Raw genomic sequence first — 26,114 nt, 5'->3', positions numbered from 1 at the left:
GACTCAATCCGAGGGGCGGGATAAACTCCCTCTGCACGCAATTGGATAGCGTTACAACCAACCAGAGCAATGTGAAGCGGCGCTAAAAGATTGATTAAACATTCGCTGTATCCGGTCGGCAAAACTACGGCAGAACACATCTTCCCTTTTTAAGAATGACTTCAGTGCCATTCTTTGTTCTTTTCTCAGAGAAAAGCTTAACTCCAAGCCTTCCAGAGTCGCGGTCAAACCTGATTCGAAAGACCGCTGTTCGACAGCCTCTGTGTTTACTAGAACGCAAGCGCAACTCTGCCATCACTATGTTAAAGGGATACTTCACCGTTTTTTCATATTAAACTATGTTATTCCCTTAACTAAGATGAGTTGATACATACCTCTGTCGTCTGAGTGCGTGCACTTAATCTCTCTGAGGCGGGGTGACATTCTGATAGCATTTAGCTTAGCACACTAATCACAGTTCATTCCTATGGAACCAAAAAGAGATCAAGTTAGAAGCAACCAATCAACTCCACGTTTCCCCTATTTAAATACAGTTACACGAATAGTTGGACGATCAAGTATGGTGACACAAAATAATACGTGGCGCTTTTTTAACCGAGTTAAAAAGGAGAACTATAATGTATGGCGGAATAGCACTTCTGAGAGTACTTCAACTCGGCGCAGTAAAAAGTCCCGGCCGAAACATCCTCCCTCACATCTCCCCCTCCCTCTCTCATTTCCGTAAATAGAACCAACGTGATCTGCACGCCTGCATCAGTAGTAGTTTGAGCAGAGTTGACGAAGTACCAGTTTGTAGGAAGATAGTTTGAACAATCATGGTTATAATGTGCGTCGTAAAGGGTTGTGAGAACAAGGCGAAGGTATTTAGTGCCGTCATGTTTCACCGATTTCGGCGGAAAGCTTGGTTAGCTGCTTTGAACATATGCAACAACATCGCTGGAGATTCTGAAGAAATGGCATGTTTGCTCTGAGCATGTCACACAGGCGGACTATACCTCCACAGGATTATGCCTAAAGGATTCTGCCACACCGACAATAATCAAAGCAAGAACACAACAAAGTGGATCATCACCTAACACTGTAAGTGTCCGTTTGCATGGTATTTGGTTGTCCTGAAGTGCAGGTGGCAGTAACCTTAGCTTATCAAACTTTTGTGGTGTTTAACCTAGTAAACACAAGTAACTTTGCTGCGAAATCAGTGCGCTTGTGAGACAGGCAATACAGAGTTTTTGACTGTTTGATGTACTTGAGAAGTGAGCTCAGAAATAAAAATGAAGTATAAGCCTAAGCCCGTAGTGTAACGTTATAACTTAGTGTCACCAAATCAACAGGCACTGTGTCAGCTTTCCAAGTGATCTTAAGTAAAAGACAAAAGCCAATATTAGTATACTTTAACATAGCAACGTTTAATATTACAGATGGAACATTCACGAGAACATCATAAAAACAAACAAACAGATTTTATGAGATGAACCTCTCAATATAGAAACCTGCAACCGCAGTGAGAAAATAAACATAAAAACTCCCCTTACACTATAAGCTTTAATGTCAATATGGTAATATGTGAAATGCTCGGAGCAAACACGCCATTTCTTCAGAATCTCCAGCGATGTTGTTGCATATGTTCAAAGCAGCTAACCAAGCTTTCCGCCGAAATCGGTGAAACATGACGGCACTAAATACCTTCGCCTTGTTCTCACAACCCTTTACGACGCACATTATAACCATGATTGTTCAAACTATCTTCCTACAAACTGGTACTTCGTCAACTCTGCTCAAACTACTACTGATGCAGGCGTGCAGATCACGTTGGTTCTATTTACGGAAATGAGAGAGGGAGGGGGAGATGTGAGGGAGGATGTTTCGGCCGGGACTTTTTACTGCGCCGAGTTGAAGTACTCTCAGAAGTGCTATTCCGCCATACATTATAGTTCTCCTTTTTAACTCGGTTAAAAAAGCGCCACGTATTATTTTGTGTCACCATACTTGATCGTCCAACTATTCGTGTAACTGTATTTAAATAGGGGAAACGTGGAGTTGATTGGTTGCTTCTAACTTGATCTCTTTTTGGTTCCATAGGAATGAACTGTGATTAGTGTGCTAAGCTAAATGCTATCAGAATTTCACCCCGCCTCAGAGAGATTAAGTGCACGCACTCAGACGACAGAGGTATGTATCAACTCATCTTAGTTAAGGGAATAACATAGTTTAATATGAAAAAACGGTGAAGTATCCCTTTAAGGATGCGTCTAGATTTCTAGGCTAGATTTTTTTTTTTACACTAGCTGCGACAAAAACAGCTTCAACCAATCACATACAAGGAAACAAAGGTGACAAAATGTCCAGTTGATGTCACGACTCAAGCTATTCAGTCTACATTAACCTTTGCCAGCAATGGCGTTTCTCATGAGATTACAGCTGTAGGTCTAGTCAAAGCTGTGCATCTGCAGCTGTGTTTACTACTGTGTTTACAGACAGCAATAACTTAACCTTTTATAAATCGGTGATTTGTTTTCTAAACCTTGTGTACGTCTGTGGTACTTAAATGGTTAAATTGTGACTCAACTGGAAACATCTGCTCCGGATCGATTGGCTTGTGCGGTTTGTCTCGTCAGATGAGCTGCTTTCTCGGGGGGAGATCCTCAAATTGTCCCACGGATTAAGCGAGTGCAGCGGCTATGGTAAGTTTTAGCTCCTGTACAAGATTAGCAGACACCCCTTCAGACTCTGTTCCGTTCATGCGGAATATTCGCTTATTCGCTTCGCTTTTTCGTTATGCGTCCGGTGTGAAAGGGCCTAATGGGTCCTGCACACTGTGCGATTTTTCAAAAACCTTTGCGAAATGTCACTTGTAAGACTGTACGAACATGATCCCCGGTGTAAGCCATGTCACATTGTAAGATCTCAGTTGACATTAATGTCAGACTGCACGATAGTGAAGACATATCTAAAAACGGACGCGCGCAAGAAAACTCACCCGGAGATTTATATCATCAATGAATGACGCGTTGGATGACAGTGAGCTGCATTTACATGCGGGACTGAAATGCTGGCTACAAAGAAATTTCTAGCTCTCGTTTTGGTCATAGTTTGTCTTGAAAAACCGAGATTTTTGACTGTTGTTGTAGGAGAAGTCACACTGCAGGATTCTGTGCCAAATCTTTTGACACTGGCAGAATTTTGTCTGAGGTAAAATTTGATCGCAGCGCTCATTAATCGGCTGCTGGTGAACATGTCAAACTAACGACCAAAGATTTTAGCCTAGGATCTGAGGAATCTTTTAAGATTTGCTAAATTTGTCTCAGACGGCCAAATCGTGGGCAAGGCAAAGAGCAAGTTTTTTTTTATGTCAGTTACCCAGTTTTTGATGACTGATTTCATTTAAAGACTGAGCCATGATAATCAAGAGGTGTAATGCGTGGGGGCTGCGTTCTACTTCTTATAAAATATACACCAACTACCTATACTATTATAGGTATACTAGATATACTATTATAATTAACCCAACTACCCACACACAACAAATAACTCATTGGTTCTGTACAAATTAAAAAAGGCTGAATTCAGCTTGAAAATTGCAAAGTTGGCATTGATGACTGTGGGTAAAATGTGTTTATCAATAATAATAAGTAAATGTTATAATAGCCTCAGCCATTTATCCCCTACTGGTTTCAGCCAAAACTTCTATATCAGAGCCTTTCTGCTTCTCAAATAAAGGCAGCTTGCATGCACAGCTCCTTCTCAACATATAATGCAACAGAAAGATTCTTCAAAAATTTAGGGTGAAACAAAAATGTGTTGCTGCAAGGCAGAAAATGTGGTAGGGTAAATGGGGAGGGGCAACGTTAGGCCAAGGTTTGTGCGCACAGCGGTGTCTAAGGGCTCTCTGCATTATTCATGTGTCTGGATTGGCTTTCACTGCGGCACTACTACTGGTGCAACTGCAGCCAGACAGGGGCAAATAAAACATTTATGAGAACTGCACCAAAGACAAGCCCTGCCAACATCTGCCACTCCGACCATTACAGTGACGGACAGCATGTAATACATGCCCATATCAATTCTAACTCGCGGCACAGCAGCTTAACACAATAGAAAACTCATCTACCATTATAAATCGTGGTACACACAATACACTCATGACACTGGGAATTTAAACGATTGAAAAAATAATATTTATCTTTATTGTTCATTGACACCAATGTCATTTCCTCTCTCAAGACCCATAAAGGCACTAAAGACGTCGTTACAAAGCCCATCTCACTACAGTGTAGAGGTCGACCGATAGTGGATTTTACTGATACCGATAGCAAGGTTGGACCACCTTTGCCGATAACCGATTAATCGGCCGATAGTTTTAAAAAAAATACTAGATTAAAATAATAATAATAATAACAAAATCATATTTACATATGCAATTCTAAATTGCATATGTAAATATGAATATATTAAAATGACAAGTTCTAACAGAAAAAAATCTACAGAACATAACGAAAACATTAAAATATTACAAATAAATGTTTCTTTAGCTATAACCTAGAAATATGTACGTGAATGTCAGGTAACAGACTGCAAGTCCCATTTGTTAACAAGGATTTATTAGCTTATTTAGCTAGCTTACATGAATGATATGAAATATACATTTTACACCGTGTAATAATAGTTGAGCAATACAACCTTACTTAATGTTACAAATGGAATATTGGATAAAATGGATTATTGTATTATATTAAGTGTTATTTCTTATAAATCCAAGCAGTTTGCTTTTTTAGAACGGTTTTCTAATCAAAATAGCAAAATATGTAGTGAAATCACATGCGTTTCTGATGTTTTTATATTTCTGTCGGATGCATAACCATACAGTCTGGTTTCTTACATCACTAAGTTAGTTGTTACATCGCTTTAACTGCTTCAGGTAAATGTTACTGCTAATGTTAGCATCCTCTCAGACTCGACAACCAAGTAAAGTACATATACTGCTGTTCTTTCGCTGCTTAAGCATCTAGTCACAAAATAACAACAACTTTATAATGGTTTGGCAACATTTACTGAAGTGTTCTGTATTCATACCTTTTCCCTTTAAACGCGCGCGCGCTCTGTGCAGCGTGCAGCCTCACGTGTTAATGTAAACAGTGCTAGTTTTTTTATTTGGCCTCTAGAGGCCGCTCTCACGCTATATATTACCAGCAGACCCTTCTCAGAGCTCTCCTAGGCTACTGGGTAATGACAGCACCCTTCTCAGCCGCTCTCGCAATGAACGCAAACCGGAAAAAACTATCGATATTGATTTTTGACGATAATCGATTGTTCCACCAATCAGCTATTGGTGCCGATTAATCGGCAAATCCGATGAATCGGTCGACCTTTACTACAGTGATTCTACAATAATTTTATGAAGCGACGAGAATAGTTACTGTGCGCAAAAAAAACAACGACTTATATAGTGATGGGCCGATTTAAAAAAAAGCTTTGAACAGTTATGAATCAGCGTATTGATTCATGATTCGGATTGTGTTTCAAACCGCTGAAATCACGTGACATTGGCGATCCGAATCATGAATCAATACGCTGATTCATAACGGTTCAAAGCTTTTTTTGAAATCGGCCCATTACTAAACTCGTTATTTCGGGGGGGTTTTGCGCACAATAACTTCTCGTCACTTCATAAAATTATTGTAGAGCCACTAGTAGTGAGATGGACTTTGTAACGACGTCTTTAATGCCTTTATGGGTCTTGAGAGAGGAAATGAATTGCCGTCAATGAAAGCCTTTCTGAGCTATCGGATTTCAACAAAAAAAATCTTAATTTGTGTTCCGAAGACGAATAGAGATCTTACGGGTGTCGAGCGACATTAGGGTAAGTAATTAATTACTGAATTTTCATTTTTGGGTGAACTATCCCTTTTACAGACGGTGCTGCTGTGATGTATTTATGAAGGCCAAAACCAAGAAATTAGTTATTAACACTTGTTTATACTTATTTTCATCCATAATTTGCAAATCAATTCTTTAAAAATTGATTTTCCGGATTTTTTTCCTTCTCATTCTGTCTCTCATTGTTGAAGTGTACCTATGATGAAAATTAAAGGGCTCTGTCATCTTTTTAAGTGGGAGAACTTGCACAATTGATGGCTGACTAAATACTTTTTTGCCCCACTGTAAATAGCTAACCCACCATGGTGCACGCACAACTGGCTTTTAAAGGGAATGGGAGATGAGACTCTGATTGGTTTATTGCACGTCATGCTCAAAACACAACCATGACTCATTAACTCTTTCCCCGCCAGCGTTTTTAAAAAAAGTTGCCAGCCACCGCCAGGGTTTTTGACAATTTTCACAGAATATTTTGTTAAATTAATATCTGAGCATGCAATATATCAAAATAAAGATCTGACCCTCTTCTTTAAAAAAAAAAAAATGTTTTATTCTAGCTTCATGCATTCCTTTTTTATCAACACTTGAATATGGGTAGGTTTCATAAAAAAAGCAACATTTTGAACAAAAAGCTGAGAAAATCAAATTTTTGTGAAAGACTGTTTCCAGATCAGATACAGAGTGATGATCAAACACAGATGGAGTAGATTGAGTCCATCAACACCCCTAATGCTTACACAGTCCTGTAGCTCGTCCTGGGTCCACATTTCATTCAGTAACATTAGGCAGTTTTGATTTATATGCTGTTTAATGAGGATGATCACGTTATTTTTAATATGCATATGATTGCATGCGATTGCTCGTTTCACTGCGTCTTCCTCACGTGTGTTTTGATCAGGAGATTCAGTACTCATTCAGAAGATGCGCAATAGCGCCCCCTAGCGCCCGACAGTGAAAACACGGAAACACGGAAAATTCCGTTATTGGCCTGGAAGCGTTTTCTCACAAATAACGGAAATTTCCGTGTTTGGCGGTGAAAGAGTTAAGAGACTAGGTACAACCCTTTTGGACTATGCGCCTGGCGCGCCAACAGTTTTTTCCATCATTAAACTAGCAAAAGTGGATTCAGACAAGCCCACATTTCAGACCATGCATTTATTGGTATGGTTTTGAAAGTGCTTTATAGACTTAAAATGACATCAGGAACTCTTTGTGAATGTTATTACTTTAAAGCTTTTACTCTAAGGCGTTTGCAAGCAAGTGGCTAAATGGGACTACAGAGGTTGCTGGGAACATTAAACATCACCAGCCAAACATGAAAACGCATCTACTCACTAGTCCGCATTCTTAAGATGATTATATATTATTTTAAATATAGCCTATGTAGTGCCTTTACACTTTAAAAATAATAAAAGTTGTGTTCATTTGTGAAGATTGTTTTGATGAACCAAATGTGTAGGAATCATAGACTTTTGTTTGTCAAAGAGCTAATTATCTGCAATAATCCAAAAGCCAATAGAAAAATCCTACGTTTTTTTTTTTTTTTTTTTTTTTTGATGAGGGAACCAGGGTGATGATATTCAGTGAGTCAGTGTACAAAAAAAGACATCATCACTGCAGTACTCTATACCCACAAGCGCCCTGCTAGAGGAAAACCATTTTGTGCAAGAAAAAAAACATGCCATTTGCTGCAATAAATGCAGGCTATTGTGGAGGAAGTATGTCTTTTTTCTCTTTTTTCTCTATGTCTTGTTCATACAGACAGCATTGTGGGGTTTTGGTAATGGGTAATCAGAATGGGCTTTAGTGGGATAGAAGATCGCCACTGGAGTGCTGATTAATAATGGAGGAGTTCAGCCACAGGCCAGCCTGGGATTCAAAACACACTTCAGTGGTTCATTTCATCATTCAGGTCACATTCAGAATAACAGCCTTGAAATCAAACACAGAGTGACACATGTGATCAGGGATCAGATCCACCGGTCTAAATCCACATACAAATCTTATCCTACAGCTGTAATGCAATGAGGGTCACACATCATGTCTGAAATGTACAATGACAGCTCACTGTGGGTGAAAACATCCCATGCTGCATCAATACATTACATAAATTGAGCTAAATAAAATATTTAGGTTTCACATTATTTTAAGGTGTCTGTGTTGGTGTAGTTATACATTTAAGTACTGAGTAATAGCAATTAACTACATGTATTTACTATAGGGTTAGGCTTAGGATTTGGTTTAGGGTTACTTAGTTGTATGTAATTATGCATAATTTATAGTTATTACAATGTTTAAACATTTTCAAAACATGATTTTGAATAATTATTGCACAGCTAAGAAGTGGTAGAGAATATGATGACCAACCTGAGAGTGGACAGTGCTGTGGTCCGCATGTGACTCTCCACAGCCAACATATGAACAGCCGTTCTGAACAAGTCATAAACATAAAAAGAAATTACACTCTGCAGCCTGCATTATAAACTAGCATTCAATAATTAAGAATTTCACGTCACCATTCATAAGAGATGTTTGGATAGTCATTTCAAAGTCAAATTCATTAAAATTATATAACTGATTAGGCATAACATAATGACCACCTTTCTAATATTGTGTTGGTTGTTGGTCCCCCTTTTGCTGCCGATACAGCCCTTACCTGTTGAGGCATGGACTCCACTAGACCCCTGAAGGTGTGATGTGGTATCTGGCACCAACATGTTAGCAGCAGATCCTTTAAGTCCTGTAAGTTGTGAGGTGGGGCCTCCATGGATCAGACTTTTTTGTTAAGCACATCCCACAGATGCTCAAATAGATTGAGATCTGGGGAATCTAGAGGCTTAGTCAACACCTCAAACTCATTGTTATGCTCCTCAAACCATTCCTGACCAATTTTTGCTTTGTGGCATGGCGGATAATCCTGCTGAAAGAGGCCACAGCCACCAGGGAATACTGTTTCCATGAAAGAGTGTACATGGTCTGCAACAATGCTTAGGTAAGTGGTAAGTGGTAAGTGTAGAAGTAACATCCACATGTATGGCAGGACCCAAGTTTTCCCAAAAGAACATTGACAAAGCATCACACTGTTTCTGCCAGCTTGTCTTCTTCCCATAGTGCTACCTTACACACACACACGCGCATGCGCGCGCTTGCTTCATTGTCAGGTTCTGATGCTCACATGCACACTGTTGGTGCTTTTGGTGGCGGACAGGGGTCAGCACGGGCACCTTGACTGGTTAGAGACAAACTGCAATGCACTGTGTATTCTGACACCTTTCTATCAGAACCAGAATTAACTTCTTGCGCAATTTGAGCTACAGCAGCTCGTCTGTTTGATCAGACCACACGGGCCAGCCTTCACTCCCCACGTGCATCAATGAGCCTTGGCCACCCATGACCCTGTCGCCAGTTCCCCACTGTTCCCTCTTTGGACCACCTTTGAGAGATACTAAGACCACTGCAGACCAGGAACATCCCACAAGCTCTGCAGTTTTGAAGATGCTCTGACCGTCGTCTAACCATCACAATTTTGCCCTTGTTAGACTTGCTCAAATCTTACACTTGTCCATTTTTTTGCTTCTAACACATTTGTTTACACAACACAACTTTGAGGACAAAATATTCACTTGCTGCCTAATATATCCAATCCACTAACAGGTGCCGTGATGAAAAGATAATCGGTTATTAACTTAACCTGTCAGTGGTCATAATGTTATGCCTGATCAGTGTATATATATTAGTGCTGTCAATTGATAATTAAAAATAAAAACTAGACTAGATTAATCAAAAAAAAAAGTGATTAATCATGATACGTTTGTATACGTTTTTAATACATTTTATAATGCAATACTTTCACAGTTAATCTTCAAATTAATGAATAAAAAACAAAAACAGTATATTTTAAATATTTGTTTGAATGGCATCTTTTTATGAAGGCCAGTATCACTGATACTAAAACTGCTATTAATGTCTCTATGAAATAGAAATTGAATAGTTATCAAACAGTCTGCATTGCATCAATTATGAACTAAATATATATTAATCCTTATTAAAGTTACAAAAGTTCTTTAGTCAAGAGCAAGAGTACATTTCTCTCTTATCATTGTGGTTTGGTTAACATTAATGACATTTTTTTCACAACTCTTTAAGGTAATTTAAGACTTTATCCAACTAATATAAGACTGCTCTTATGAGGATACAAAACAACAAACATTTCAGCAAAACAAATATTTTGGCATAATTCTGAGTGTAACTTTGTTCAAATGCGAAAGAGAACTCGATTATGGTGCGTTGTGTGTGCTCATGATACTGGCACGCATCGTTCTGTGTCATGATATTTACAGTCTTTGGTCATGACGTTAACAGACAGCGAGTTCTCTTTTGTCTTGTCGCTCTTTAATCATTCAAAATCATTTGCATGAATAAGAGTGTAATCATATATTGTAATAAAAGCCAAAGGATGACAGAAAAAACGGGTGTCGCGGAAACTGCGTAAAAAATGTATGCATACGTTAACGTTGACAGCACTAAATATTATATATATATATATATATATATATATATATATATATATATATATATATATATATATATATATATATATATATATATATATATATGTATATATATATAAATTATAATACAATTAATATTAATAGAAAATGAACTTACCTCTAGACAGGCCCAAAGGTTTGGTCCCCCGACTTTACAGTCCTGACACTGACCCTGTAAACAAATAAATGTATACTTTAGTCAGTAAGGATGCATTAAATAGATCAAATGTGACACTAAAGGCATTTATAATGTTAAATATTTTAGTCACATTTTAGATTAGGGTCCAATTAGGCCTCAAACACCAAATTACTGCTTGCTAATAGTTAGTAAGGTAGTTAAGCTTAGGTGTTGGGTAGGGTTAAGGGTTAGGATGTCGAATATTGTCATGCAGAATAAGGCATTAATGTGTGCTTTATAAGTACTAATAAACAGCCAATAATCTAAATGCATGCTAATAAGCAACTAGTTAATGGTAAGAATTGGACCCTAAACTAATGTGTTACCAAGATAACTATTTCAAATAAATGCTGTTCTCATGAGCTTTCTATTCAACAAATAATCCTGAAGCAGATCATGACAAAAATATTAATATTAACATTTGTTTTTACTTGAGGAACAAATCAGCACATTGGAATCATTTCATTGTTTTAATGGATAACACTTTAGTTTAGGGTTCAATTCTAACCATTAACTAGCTGCTTATTAGCATATTACTAGGATATTGGCTGTTTATTAGTTCTATAAAGCACATATAAAACCATTACTGAGCTGGAACATTGAGAGTTGGACCCTAATCTAAAGTGACCAAAAAAACGATATTAGAAGGATTTCTGAAGGATGATGGAACACTGAAGACTGGTGTAATGATCCTGAAAATTTTGCCATTAGAGAAATAAACTGTATTTTAAAATAGAAAACAGTTATTTGAAACTGTAATACTATTTCACAGTATTGAAATTAAATAAAGTTATAAATTTACAAATACTGAGATATAAACTCGCAATTGCGTGATATAAAGTCACAATTCTGACAATTTCTCAGTCAGAATTGTGACTTTATATCACGCAATTGCGAGTTTATATCTCAGAATTTGTAACTTTATAACTTTATATAAGTCGCAATTGTGAGAATTCCTTATATATATATATATATATATATATATATATATATATATATATAAAACTTCCTTATAATCACAGAATTCATACTTTATAACTCCCAATTGTGAGAAAAAAGGTCAGAATTGTGACTATCACGCAACTGTGAGAAAATAAGTCAGAATTATGAGAAAAAGTCGGAATTACTCTTTTTATTTTTTTATTTAGTAGCGGAAACAGGCTTCCATAGATAAGAGAGTTCTTTCAAAACCATAAAAACCACATACTGACTGTAGCTCTCAGCTCTGCAACATTAACGTAAGAAAAAACTACTGAAAACATGCATTCTATCTTTTGCTAGCAAGCAATTAGTGGTGCATCAACCTCTGCTGAACCCTGATGCTTTTAAACTGCTATAATGTATAATTGCACATTGATTCCACCCGACAGCATGCGCTGTTTATAGCCTAAGCTCTTATTTGTAAGGAAGCCATGCAATATTAGTGTAACGTTGTGAACTCAAAGAGGGGTCATTGCTCTCTTAAATAATGCACAGTACATTTGAGCTATAAGAAATGGGCGAAAGCAATGATGTGATAAAGGTTGGGACTGGGTCTTTGCTTAGACTCACGTGAGACTTCTGGATGAGTTCTTCCTTGGTGATCTCTCCCACACACTCCAAGTGCGGGCAGTCATTGCCTGACACTCCAGACATCGCTCTTGTGGAAAAAAAGAGAGAAAGATGAACACATTAGTAAAGTTTTATTTCAATACAAGCTAGGATTTTATCATTAAAAAAACACATCAGAGGTTGTTAGAATTAGAAATGCATTGCATTTGTAGTGTAAACAATAAGTCATGGTGCGTCTCTCAAATGAAACCAGAGACAATCTCCTCGAAACCTGAACACAAGTGGACAATGGAGACACATGTTCCTACCTGAAGAAAACAGCAATGCATCTTAAATGACCAAGATATAGCCTACACTCCTGAGCATAAAAAAATGGGCCAAGCCAAAATTAGCAATAAATTAAGTATTTTAGTGGTATTCTTAATTTTAAATCACAAATCTCTGCAGGGCTCAATGAAAAGTACTTGTTCTGCTGGTAAATTTTGTCCTGTTGAATGTTTTATTTTTTGCCCCTAGCACAAAAAAAAGTGATAAATAAAATAGGCCTAGTTGTTTTTGAAGACCTTAATAAATGATAAATTACTAGCCTAACTCATATACAATTCTAATACTGTTAAAGACAAGTAAACTGTCAATAATAAAATAAGAACAACTAATCATATTACCAGCAATAGAAGAAATACAATAGAACCAACCTACAAATAAAATGAACGCTGCCTTTCATGTTTTCAGGTAAGTCTAACAATGATTTTCAGGTAGAGAAAAATGAATAATCAAATGCAAAATAGCACTGTAGTCTTATAGTAGATTGATCCTTATTAAAGTTATTCAGTCAAGAGCAGTGAGTGTAATTTTTCCCCATTATTTTAAAGGGGTCATGAATTGAGATATCAACTTTCCTTAGAGCTTTTGATATATAAAAGGCCATCGTAATGTAAGAATCCTGTAAGTTTCAGAGTTGAAAACTTCCTTGTTAGTCAAATAAAAGCTTTTATTGACAGCGGCCTGTAAAAAATAATGACTGTAAAGTAGGGCAGTCATTTTTAAAAAGAATCTAATTCGAACGGATATCAAATATCAAGCAATGTATTCAAATATTATGTAAATGCACCCCACTAAAAAATTGTGCTACATGGCACTTCAAAAAGCGGATAGTTTATTTATAGTTCGATTACGGATATTTCACGTCATGTTGGAATGCATATTCGAATATCGAATAAAAAGTGACAGCACTAATGTAAAGAGAGACCCAAAGAGAAAAGAGACTTTTTGTTTTGTTTCAATCTGGTCGATTCAGAATCGATTCTCAAAGGCCATGAATCGATCTTTTCCATATTTATTTCTAACCTTAACCCTAACCGATTAACCGTTAAAAATTGCGTAACCGAGTGAAACATTTTGCTCGGTTAAGTGGCGTCAATGACGTGCTTTGAATTTAGTTGTAATATATTTTTGCACCCCTAGAGACCGCCAGAGCGCTCCCAGACATTTGTAATATCCACAAGAAGAAGTCATGAGCAGCTTTCGAACAAGGGGGTAATCTAAGCTGTGTCCCAAAGTGAAGGGTGCGCACTTCGAAGGCCATGCACTTCGAAGGCCAGACTAGGCCACACCTTCAAAGTGCACGAAGGGCGAACCGAGGGACAGGGTTGCCAGGTCTGAATAATAAAACCCCTCCAATTGTTATTCAAAAGTATCGGAATCACAGCCAGAATGGGCCAAAATATCCCAAAATGCGGGGCGCGGGCAGTAGAAATATTGCTTAAGTAAAGACAACTTAACCTGGTGACTATAGGCTACAAACATCCCAAAGCAACAGTAGCCTAAATGCAACCCCATTCAAGACTTGGCAACAATGAACCAAAGCACCGTTAATGGAGCAGTTTCTGACAACTGACAGCGGACGTTCGTGAGGAGATTTAAAAAGAGAAATATATATATATATATATATATATATATATATATATATATATATATATATATATATATATATATATATATACTTTTTTTGAGCTTTCTATTGGGTTTTGACATGCTTCAAAGCCTGCGACGATGGGCTGGACCATAAGCATGTAAATCTGTAGCCGGTTAAATATTGTCAAATTGCAAATATAAGTTAACAGTTTATTTCTTATGTTAAATGTAACTGTTACAATATATTTTAAATATTTAGCCTATATACGTCCATGTTTTTTTTTATGGCATGCCATGCAGCCGTCGACCGATTCGGCCCCGCAAAGCTGCGGACAGTGGAAATATGCACTCATCCCAGAAGATGATGTCCCGCTCAGGCCTTACCAGAGTCTCTATTGTGCATTATTCCCCATCCCGGTCCAGCTCCAGCTTCTCCCGCTCAGCGCAATGAAAGAGTAGAAAAGGGTTTTCTTCTGGTTTGGCTGATAATAAAAATTTGTTGTTTCTAATGTTAAACTTAAGTTATTTTATTGGTCTATAAATAGGCTATAGTTGTAAAAAGCCTACGTAGGCTAATAGACCAATTTATTTTCATTTACACATTTTAAATTACATGACAAGAAAATATATGTAAAAACATAAATGTGTTTAATGTAGCTACAAATTATAACGTGCATTACAAAAATAAACAATAGCTAGGCTATAGAAAAACCACTTCTCTTTAATTTAGCCTACGTTTGAAGTTAACGAAAATGAACAATAGACAGCAGTTCGTTTAATTTACAAATAACTTGCATAAAAAATAATAAGCTCATTTAAATTGTTCTGTGTCGGCCACGCATTCAGCCTTTGGAGGATCGATGTTTCCGTCAGTGAACATTCATTCATTCATTCATTCATTCATATATATATATATAAAAACTTTATTTTAGCAGCTAAGTCAGCAGTTTTCGTTTGTTTGTATTTTTTCTTATAATTCTGAGTGACAGATGTCACATTTGATTTAGCCTATTTGTCTGTGATATTTGTTTTAGTTACGGATAGGCTGTAAGAAAAATAAATGATTGCACGGACAATTCCTATCCAGTGTCTCTCTTTCTGTAAGGGAAATTTAAAAGATAGATTCTGGAAACAAAATCTAAATTTAGCTGGATCAGTCGGGTCGGGAATAAAATAATTTATAGCGGGTGAGCACGGAGTGAATTTTGCGCGAGCGGAATGGTGCGGTGCGGAATAGCGGGAGCAGGACGAAAATACAGCGCCGCGCAGATTATATTTTGAAGGCTATTTAAAGAAATTTTGTATGGGAAAAAAAGAAACAGCGAAAGGGGTGATAATGGACTGATTCCTCTACTTGAGATAATGGTTGAGAAATAAATAGCATTTAAAAATTGGGAAATTAAAGTTTATCTTGCTCAGGGCAGGGAACTGGGAACTGTGTGAATGCACTAACGTTGAACGTTTTATTTAATTCAAGCGCTTGCGCTGTTGTGTTCAATAGTAGCCTACCCAGGCTACACTTGAGTTACCGACCGCTACCGTCTTTACTGGAATCTGATCGAGTGCCGCGGGAATGCGGACCAGTCAAATCCTGTAGTCACCAGTGTGCTATGAATTCTGGGATAGGGAAGGCTGCGAAGTTATGGGAAGGTCCCATCTGCTGTACCCTTCCTTTGCCTGAGAACCGAAGGGCGCATTTTGAAGTCGCTCATGAATTGCGCCAGCCTTCGTCGCACCACTGTGACGCAATCGCACTTCAAATGCGGCCTTCAGAAGTGCAGCTCTCCCTTTGGGACAGCCTACGTAGTGCCGCTGTGACGTAATCGCACTTCAAATGCGGCCTTCAGAGGGTGCAGCCTTCACATTGGGACAGTCTTCGTAGTGGAGGTATGACGTAATCGCACTTCAAATGCGGCCTTCGAAGTGCGCGCACTTCACTTTGGGACACAGCTCTAGCGCTCGGAAAGCGTTCCACCCCTGGGGGCTGCCATTGCTAACCAAGCCATCACCTGCTGTTAGCATCCCATTGACTCCCATTCATTTTTGAGTCACTTTGACAGTGAATAACTTTACATCTGAGACGTTTAAAGACTCCATTTGTCCATTGTTTATTTCTAAAGAAACACGACAATGTATAAAAGGCTCCATTACCTTGTATCTTACACTATCGCCCCGCAGAAACTGTTTTTGTAAAAATAGGCTAACGATTGCGTCATAACCAACGCGACTCTGTCGCACAGTTGAGAAATTACCGTATAGACCCGAGGAGACGCTCGCAGGCAATCTTTTACTGTCTATGAGACAGTCGGGGGGACGTGGAGACATAAAGTCTGATAAAGTCAAGGGAGAAGAATGGGGAGAAGCCCATAGTGAGCCAAAAGCAACAGGAGAAAATATTTAAACAACGTGATTCAGCTTTCACTTTCCACATCTACTAGAAGACCTACAGCTGTCAGACAGGAGGCTCACGTCACATCTACGTCGTCAAGCTCAGTCTGAGCCTGCGCAGTTCACTCAGCCATCAGGAAGTGAGTGCCCCTAGGTTGACTTCATTATTTCGCCGTTGACGTCAATGGGATCGCTCGGTCCATTTCTTTTACTGTCTATGCTTTTGAAGTGGGCAATGAAGCGGGCAAAGAAAGCGTGGGAGCACTTTAAAAATGAGAGTGACGGGGCAAAATGCAAGTATTGCAATGCAGTGCTTACCGCATTTTTCAGGCTATAAGTCGCTCCGGAGTATAAGTCGCATCAGTCAAAAAATGCGTCATGAAGAGGAAAATAACATAAATCGCACTGGACTAAAAGTCGCATTAGGGCAGAAGCAGAGTGGGAGCCACACGCGCTGTGCATAACGGAGCAGAAGAAAGAAAGTTTGAAGTGAGAAACTTGTGAATGACTAGAGAAAAGCAGAGGTTACTTTAACTGTAATAAAGAAAAAAAAAAAAGCTAATCGCGGACTGAATGCAAGATGGCCAGAGCTGAAGGGACGAGTCCACAGATGCTTGAACTCTCTGCCGGGAGAGGCTCAGCCGCGCGAGTCAAACGCTGTGGGAATCATTCTCGGCTGCATATTTTACTGCATGCCCTAATCATGCAGGCGCCCTCGCGGCCACTTGCATTGCTCGTGAACTGGAGCGCATCTCATCCTAATGTAACGAAACTCAGCGTAGGCCTCACAGACATGAAAATATCTTAAGAAAGCTTGAAATGTCTTTTAACAATTTAAAACGAAAAGAAATAGGCTACTCTCTGATTATGTAATCCATGATGTGCATTTCTCTCTATAGGCGTGTTCACTACGGAGATGGCGGTCGTCAAATTAATAAACTAAAAATAACCCTGACGCACACTAGGGTTAACCGAGTATTAACCGCTAAGGGCCTCGGTTAACGGTTAATGAAAAACTTGAAAACGTGCAGCCCTAATTCAAACCCTAATAGCTTATATTATAAACAGATATCCTCAAATAAAAGTTAGTCCACAGTCAACTTAAGACAGCACGTAAAGGTATTGTTGTCCGTTACCATGGCAACTATGTGTCCAGGAATTAACCATAGACTGTAAAAAAAAGTTAGACTGTTGATTTGAAACATAGAGATGCGTTCTGTTTTAATGTACTCAGGTGTACCTAAAATAAAAAGTTGAATATACAGGTTTGTGGCTCTTCATTTATTTTTAATTACTCACTTATGTTCACTGTTCTTTTTTATAACTATAAATACCTATTTGTATTAAATCTATATTTGAGCTGAATCGAGAATACAAAATCGAATCCAGGAATTGAAATCGAATCGATCTGAAGGCTTGTGAATCGAAATCGAATTGGAACATCTGAATCGATACCCAGCCCTAGTAACTGTACATATCGTATGCATATCGCAACGGCATGCTGAATATCTGAATGATTTTAATAGGCTACTTCTGCATAAGTGTCCGTTTTAGGTCGACGTATAGCAGAGAATAGACTGGGCACACCACTGTTACGTATGGGATTTGCTTGAGGTTAAAAAGAGTTATTAAACGCAATAATTTGCGAAAAACAATAACTTGCAGTCTCGCGCTGTCTGACACTTTCAGAAGTTGTAGCGATGCTTTCTTTTCCTAGAAAGATTGTGAAATACAAATGGTTTAATTCTCAGTTTTTAAATATATATATATATATATATATATATATTTAATATAATTTAAATAGATTTTACACACTAATTGCAATATCGTATCGCATAGAGTATCACATTATTTAACAAGATATTGCATATAGCATTTTTCTTCAATAAGCGCACAGCTCTTTGTAAACACATTTAATTTCATGATCATTTTCAATACGATCCCTCAAATCTTCAGAAGAGAAGTGAGCCAAACGGACACTGTGATTGGCCGTTTGCCGCACGTGCCACTTCCAAGTGCATGCGCTTCAGAGTTAATCGCAAACTCTAGATTGAACCGGAGTTGACAGACAATGTTTATACCAAGCTTTGAGAGACCATTGAACTTGATCTAACCAAGTTGGATTTATCTGGATTTGTCAACTCTAAACCTACTATGAAACTTAAGAGTTTGTTCCGCTACATGCAACAGGCCTCAGTGGGCGAATCATTCCGGTTGCCGTTTCTCCACCTTGGAAGTTTTCTAAAAAATTCCACAGGTGTAAGGGAGCCAAAGCTCATTATAATATGCAAATCATCCAATCATTGCAGTGGGCGTTTACTTCCAAGTCTTCGAAAAGCAAGGCTAAAAACCTAAAATTACTTATATTTACTTAACCTATTACTTATTATGATGCTTTCCACTGTAAAAAACACACACAAACGTCATAAGTTAACATCAGACAACAGAATAAAACAAAGCAACAAATCACCAAAAACAGTTAATTGCTTTGTTCAATTGTTCGAAACAAAACCTAAACACTAAAATAAACTTTTAATTAAATTACTTTTTTCAATAAGGTTTCCAATAAATGTTTAGTTCTTTAACAGAAAACCACAGAGAAAAGGAAACACAAGGTTTTGTGCATCTCTGCAGCACATTTGATCGGTCACTTTATGCAACAGAGGAATCTGTATCAGGGTTAAGTACACTGGACAGATGCCATACTGGCTAAATGGACTAAATGAACACACTACACACTCTTGGGTAGAATAAGTATTAAGCCAGAAGCCAGTTAGACCAGGACTATCAGCTGAGTGAAAATCAATAGCAATGCATCAATCGCTCTCTGACCATGTGTCAAACATTATATATTATGAAAACATCTCACAGATAACAGAAATTATTGAAAACATTCGCTATAAAAACAAGAAGCAAAGATATGTTATCAATAAAATTGCTAATTTGCATAGCGTTAAAAACAAAAACATGTTTATGAAGTGTACCCTTTTAAAAATAGTACTTGTCTTGTACATGGAAATAATACACTTTAAATAAACATTTTTTTAAAAGAATGTAATGTTCTCTGAAACCTAATTGCATGGGATTTGCAAGAAAATGTATCTAGTTTGAATTTACATTAAATGCAAAGTTGAACTTATAAGTGCTCACTTGACACATTTAAGACATTTGTATATGTAATTTCTACTAATTATTATAATTTCATTTCAATTAAATACTTTAAAATATGGTTATAGTGTACTACTGAAGACTGTACTGACAAACAATAACGGTAAATTAAAATGTAATGCCATTTCCATTGAAGTTTGTCATGTATTTAAACTTATAACAGTTTACATAATGATGAAACTGCAATTTAGTACATTTAATTTAACATACATAAGCTTTGAATATCAAATAACAAATAATCAAGTACTTAATATGTGCTTTAGTATACTAGTCACGGCATCGAAATAAGTTTACTTCTTTAAAGCATGACTAAAATGTACTTTAAAGTAAAACTTTTATTTTGACAGTGCAGAACCAAACCAAAATTGTAAACCCGAATAAGTTGGCAAAACTCAAAATTAAGGTAATCAGTTGTTAAGAAAGTTAAGAAATTTAAAGTTTAAGCCCATCAGATTTTTAAATATTTTGTAATCATACATTTTAATTGCCATAAACGTGAAATATTTGAGTAAGTTAATTCATACATTTCAAAATATCATGTCTCTCACATTTTTAGCAGTGGAAACATGATTAGCTTTAACTAGCTAATTCAATAAATGCCACCTAGCTAATTGGTTACACAATGCATTGATAGCATTAGCATAGCACCTGCTGAATGAGGGGAGCAATATAATACAGATTTTTTTTTTAACTAGCATAACAAAATTTTACTAATTTGTTTAATTTGAATTGGCTCTACTCAAACAAATTAATAATTATTTTGAGCATTAGGGTTTTCTATCTATCCATCCATCCATCCATCCATCCATCCATCCATCCATCCATCCATCAATTTCAAACTTAAATCATTCAAACTTAAAGCTGTTAAAACTACTTAAAGGCCCACTGAAGTGCTTTGGAACGCGCCGCATTATTCAATGTGTTGATGTAATTTCCCCTGAAACAGCTCCAGCTGTTAGCAGCTCCTCCCCTTTTTTGAAACAGCCAATAGCGTTTCATTAATATACAGTTTGACTAGAGCGGACCTTCTCTGTTTGGTAAAGCCAGTTTCCTCTAACACTATCGTCGTTATGATTATGATTATGATTTATCATCATAATCTCCTCCATATCACGTTGAAATGCAGCATTCTGTACAGAATTAAAATGGGTCGATATGTTTGTTGTCTGTGCCGACTCGCGCATATGATCTGAGCTGCGCTCATGTCTGTAGTCTAAATTTAGACCAGAGTAGTTGGTGTGTGTGCGCGCGCGCTGTAGGGCTGTCAACGAATATTCTAAATTCGAATATATATTCGAATAGTTTTTAAAAAACGAATTTCGAAGGTGAAAATTAATATTTGAATAAAAAAATAAAAAAAAACGGAAAAAAATCCCCTGCCGCGGTAGTAGGCGTGGCTGTCTGCTTTGCGAGTGAGCGTGCGCCTGAGGGTTCAGGGACAGGACACAGGAGTCGCACTGTCACTGCTGAAAGTTGACGCGTCTTGCAGTGAAGATGGCAGAAAGTGCAGAGCCCAACTCAACCGCAGCAGAGAAAGAGATTTTAACTCCATAATCTAAAAAGCCATGTCTGGAAGTACGTAGGAGGTAAAATTGCTGAGCCGCGAGATAAAGTTATATGCAAGTTATATACAGTTAGCATACCATGCCTCATTTTATTTAAAGGGGGGGTGAAACACTCAGTTTCAGTCAATCTCATGTCAATCTTGAGTTCCTATAGAGTAGTATTGCATCCTTCATATCTCCGAAAAGTCTTTAGATTTATTATATTTATAAAAAGAAATATGGGCTGTACCGAGTCTTTCCGGAAAAAAACAAGCGCCTGGAGGCGTATAGTGTGGGCGGAGCTAAAGAATGACGAATGCGCACAAAGCGGTGACGTCCTCAAGCGTGGAGAAACCCTTGCTATCGATCTCAGCTAATAGATATGATCCAGAATCTAATTCGGAGGGTGAAATAGAAACAGCAACAGCAGGACATCCGTCTTATTGGTATGTACTGTATTTAGTGGCCTGTCAACATTTGTATTTACGCTCAGTTTATGAGGACATGATTTGGTTTATGGACTATTGTATGTGACCAAACCTTAGTAGCAAGCAAAACGGTTTTGCACGTCAGACTAGTGTAACGTTATAACGTTACGTAGAACAGCAATGAAGTCCGTTAGCGCATTTGAATGAGGAAGCACGCGATCGTGTTGTTTACTGATGTTTACATATACACGACGATAAGCAACAGCACAGACATTTGAAGCAGATTTACTCACCGGCTGCTTCCAAAGCAGGACCGAACCTTTATAGCTGGGACGGCTCCGTCAAAAACACACTTGGAGTGTGGAGATCCACTTTGCGATGCAACTGAAGCATTTCTGCGTTCAAATCGGTTCAAATGCAGCGCTGCCTTCCCGGAATGCTGTGCTGACGCGTTGAAGTCGCTTAATGTCAAAGTGGAGGAATGAAGTGGAGCGCGGCGCGGACTATAACCGACATTAGTGTTCACGGACGACTGGATCTGCAGCTGATAGAGTGTTCACGGCAGTGCATTTCCTCTCTCCCTCTAGTCAGGCGCGCACACACCCTACCGGGAGAAGAGCCCGTACGGCCCATACAAGGACCTTCCGATCTTTTAACGTCAAGTAGACCCATACTCGAAAAAAACTCTCCGAAACTTGTGAGAAACCGGAAGGAGTATTTTTGACACAGAAATACTCCATCAAACGTCCAACATTAGTTTTTGAAACTTTGTCTATGTTTAGGATGGGAATCAAAGTCTTTAACAGTGTAAAAAGCTCAGTATGCATGAAACAGCATTTCACCACCCCCCCACCCCCTTTTATTAACCAAGATCATTTTACTTCCTGTAAATGCTAGATAAAAAAAGAGCAGTCATTCCTCATCTATCAGTAATTTTCTAAATTGTGTACAAAAGTCTCAGTGGCACTGAGTTTAGGCTAATCCAGAGCAAAGGTCAAGACATGTTTTGCTAAACACACACACACACAACACACACACAAACAACACTGCCATGTCTTGGACTTTTGATATAAATCGACACAAAAAAGTTATCTGAGCCTTTAGTGCTCTATCTATAACCACGTGTGCATGGGTCCTGCACATACTTTACAATCTCACAGCATTCTTAGCTTAAACAAACCAAAAGCAAAAACAAGATCATAAAATGGTTTCTTTAAAAGTTCACTGACATCATTTCAAATCAATTTCAGACCATATACTTACCAACAATAAAATGGGAAAACGATCTCTCAATAGTTCCTGATGCCAACTTCTGGACCCAAATCTGTAAAAACATCTATTTCATGTCCAAAAATGCTAATCTTCAATTGATACAATACAAAACACTTCACAGAACACACTACACGGCCAATAGATTAGCTAAAATGGGTTTCACATCAGAAATTTGCACACATTGCAGTCAGAAATCTACAGATACATACATCCATGCAACCTGGCACTGCACTCCAATCAAACACTTCTGGGAAGAGGTCACACAGTCACTATCCACTATAGTGGGCTGCCACATCCCACTATCGCCCTCTCTTTGCTTGCTTGGGGACCTCACAATAATTACAGATAAAACTATAAACATTAAAACTCTCCTCATAGCCCTAACCATTGCCAAGAAAACTATCCTCATGAACTGGAAAACTCGTAACAAAATACACATTAACCACTGGAAAAATCTTCTCACCGACTTTATTACAATGGAATACACATCTCTCCCCTATAATCCCTCATCTGAAAGCGACCTCTGCCATCCAACACTTTCTGACCTCTTACAACTCTGAATCCTCTCTCTCTCCGTAACTCCGTCTCCTCCCATCTCTTAATCAATCCACAGGCATTACTGCATAGTTCCAATTATTGTCAATATTGTTTCATTGTTTCATTATTGTTATTGTTATGATTGCTATTATTTATTATTATTATTTTTATTATTGTTGCTGTTTCCATTGTTGTCTTTGCTTTCATCATTGTCATCATCATCATCATCATCATCATCATCATCATCATCATCAACTATTATTATTGCTGTTTTGGAACTTCAAACCTGGTTTTCATTGTCACCACTACTACTATAGTAAAATCGATTGATTAATTCTAATTTTCCCCCTAATCTTTTCATGTGTTTTTAATGCACCACAATGTAGAAGAGAAATGTGTGTATGTATGTATATTTAAATTGGAAAACCTCATAAACACTAAGGCAGGTAGGACAGGCGAGAAATGGTTTCTCTAGGACAGCATCTCTGTCCTAAGTTGAGACACTCGCACAATGTCCCCCTTCTTTTAATGCACCTTAGACACTACACACAACATAAAAATAAAATAAAAAAATAAAATAAAAAGTATAGGAACTGAAAAGATGTGGGGGGAGGATTATCTTATATTATTATTATACTATGTGAAACTTATTGACCCATTGAAAGTGGTGACAATGATAAATATTACATGAAAAAAAAAAAAAAAAAAAAAAAAAAAAAAGGGACACTGATTATTACAATGATGATGGTATGATGATGATAAGTGGTAGTGATAATATAATAAATAATAAATGTGTAATTTTGCTTTTGAATACACACCCACACCTACACTCACCCACACACACCTTATACATTAACACACTTTTATTTCACTTCTAGAATTATGTAATTACTCGATTGTCAATTACTGCACTATTGTGGTTTGTATGTCAATAAAAATAAATAAAAAAAAAAAAAAAAAAAAAAAAAAAAAAAGTTCACTGACAGTTTAGCAGAAAAGGCTGTTTGCAAGACTATTCCAGATAAATGGATGCAAAAAGAGCAGGTGGGAGTTTTATAAGCCCAGATAGTCATCAGATGAGATGCCTAGAAAATATTATTAACTGCTCTGAAAATATCCTGTAAGCAAGCATATGACAATAAATACATATGCATTGTTATTAAATATCACTGCTACATTATTTATGGCTGGATTTCCCAAACTGGGGTTCATAAGGGGATTATTGAGTTTATAAAAAGACACAAATGTATTAAATCAAAGGTTTTCAATCTTACACCACCAAATATGATCATCTTTGTGTGAGGGACCCCCAGCCTACTATTTAAAAAGCATCTATAGTTCCTTCCTTAAAAGACCCCATTTACTTAATAATAAATAATAAAGCATATTAAATATTATTTGGAATTTATTTTGTTTCAATTAAGTTGCATCATTTCTATTAATTATTGTACTGTTATACAGTATTTATTATTTACCAACTTATTTACCACTTTATTCTATATTTTAAACTTATTTATCTTCTTCATTTATTGTAATCATGTTATCTTATTTGTATGTATTCATTATTATATTTTTAACAAATATTTATAAATATTTATATGAATATTTTCCCTTACAGTACATTGCAGCCCCTGTGCTATTATTTAAATTAAATCAAAAGAATAATTAAATGCATGTTTTTAAATAAAAACAAATAAAAACAAATAAAAATATTGTAAATAAAATATATTTGTTTACTTGCATGACCATTAACCGACACCAAAAAAAACTACAAACATGCAAATGAGTTTTAATTTAGATTGGGAATTCCAGATAGTAAATAATTATGATTTATTATTAAGTTGTTCAGTATATTCATATAGCATTGTGCATTAATGTACAGTCACGTCTTTTAATAACAAAAAAGTGTTACAAATATTAAATAATACAAGAAAATACATCATAAATGTAACACAAGACAACACATCATGTTACAAACAGTTGGAGGTCTTAATGTAAATCTACAGTATGTACAGTAAAGGGCCTCTACAGCTGTGTGTGACGTCACTCCAGCAACGCGTCAGCATAAGCCAGAATATTCGCTAGGCTAGTTAGCAACTAGCTGCTTACTGCCTGTCACGCACATACTTCAAAGCAGCTTTTCCTACGATTACACATCTTTCTATCGTTACAACCACAAGAACGTCTTAAATTCCTGCAGACTGTCGGCGAATGAAGCGTTTAATGTGAATGGAGAGCAGACAGAAGGCGTGTGAATGCGGCGGGCTAAAGCTAAAGTCACATCATCTGACAGCTCTGCCCCTGCATCAGCTCAGATCACAACATCACTGTTATCACTGCACAGAATCAATGCGCCGGTTAATATTCACTCAACTGGATGGAAAGCTTTAAATACGATATATTTCAGTTCGCACACAGCCGCGTATATAATAGTAGCTCACCTCTAGGGAAATGGACGATGGTTTAAATATGGATCGGTTCTGCAGGTGAAGAGACTGACGGTTGAAATATGGCGGTCGCTCGGCTTTGTCAGCTACATAACTGTAGTGTCCTTCCGTTTGCAGACAGCGGGTTTTCAAACGCCTTGCATCGGACTCTTTAACTTCAGACTGGAGCTACATGGTATGACACATTCAAACAGCTTCTTCCGGTTGTGCGGAGCTGAGAGTGAATGGGGAAGCATCGGGCAACGGCGGCGCCGCCTAGTGTG

General features: G+C 37.4%; 1 protein-coding gene across 2 annotated transcripts in view; it reads right to left on the bottom strand.

The window, feature by feature from the left end:
• Positions 1–26,114, bottom strand: part of usp33 (ubiquitin specific peptidase 33) — a 57,535-nt gene extending 31,421 nt beyond the window's left edge. Inside the window, exons 1-4 of one of the 2 annotated variants that reach the window (XM_067454278.1) lie at positions 25,846–26,114; positions 12,154–12,241; positions 10,543–10,596; positions 8,242–8,304 (exon numbers count right to left, since the gene is read on the bottom strand). In XM_067454278.1, the coding sequence (XP_067310379.1) occupies positions 8,242–8,304; positions 10,543–10,596; positions 12,154–12,237 (201 nt within the window). In that variant the 5' untranslated portion in view covers positions 12,238–12,241; positions 25,846–26,114. The remainder of the gene's footprint in view (positions 1–8,241; positions 8,305–10,542; positions 10,597–12,153; positions 12,242–25,845) is intronic. The other variant, XM_067454281.1, reaches the window with a different exon arrangement.

Source organism: Pseudorasbora parva, chromosome 9 (assembly GCF_024679245.1).
Source record: "Pseudorasbora parva isolate DD20220531a chromosome 9, ASM2467924v1, whole genome shotgun sequence".
Taxonomy (NCBI): domain Eukaryota; kingdom Metazoa; phylum Chordata; class Actinopteri; order Cypriniformes; family Gobionidae; genus Pseudorasbora; species Pseudorasbora parva.
This window is presented reverse-complemented; position numbering and strand designations above follow the sequence as displayed.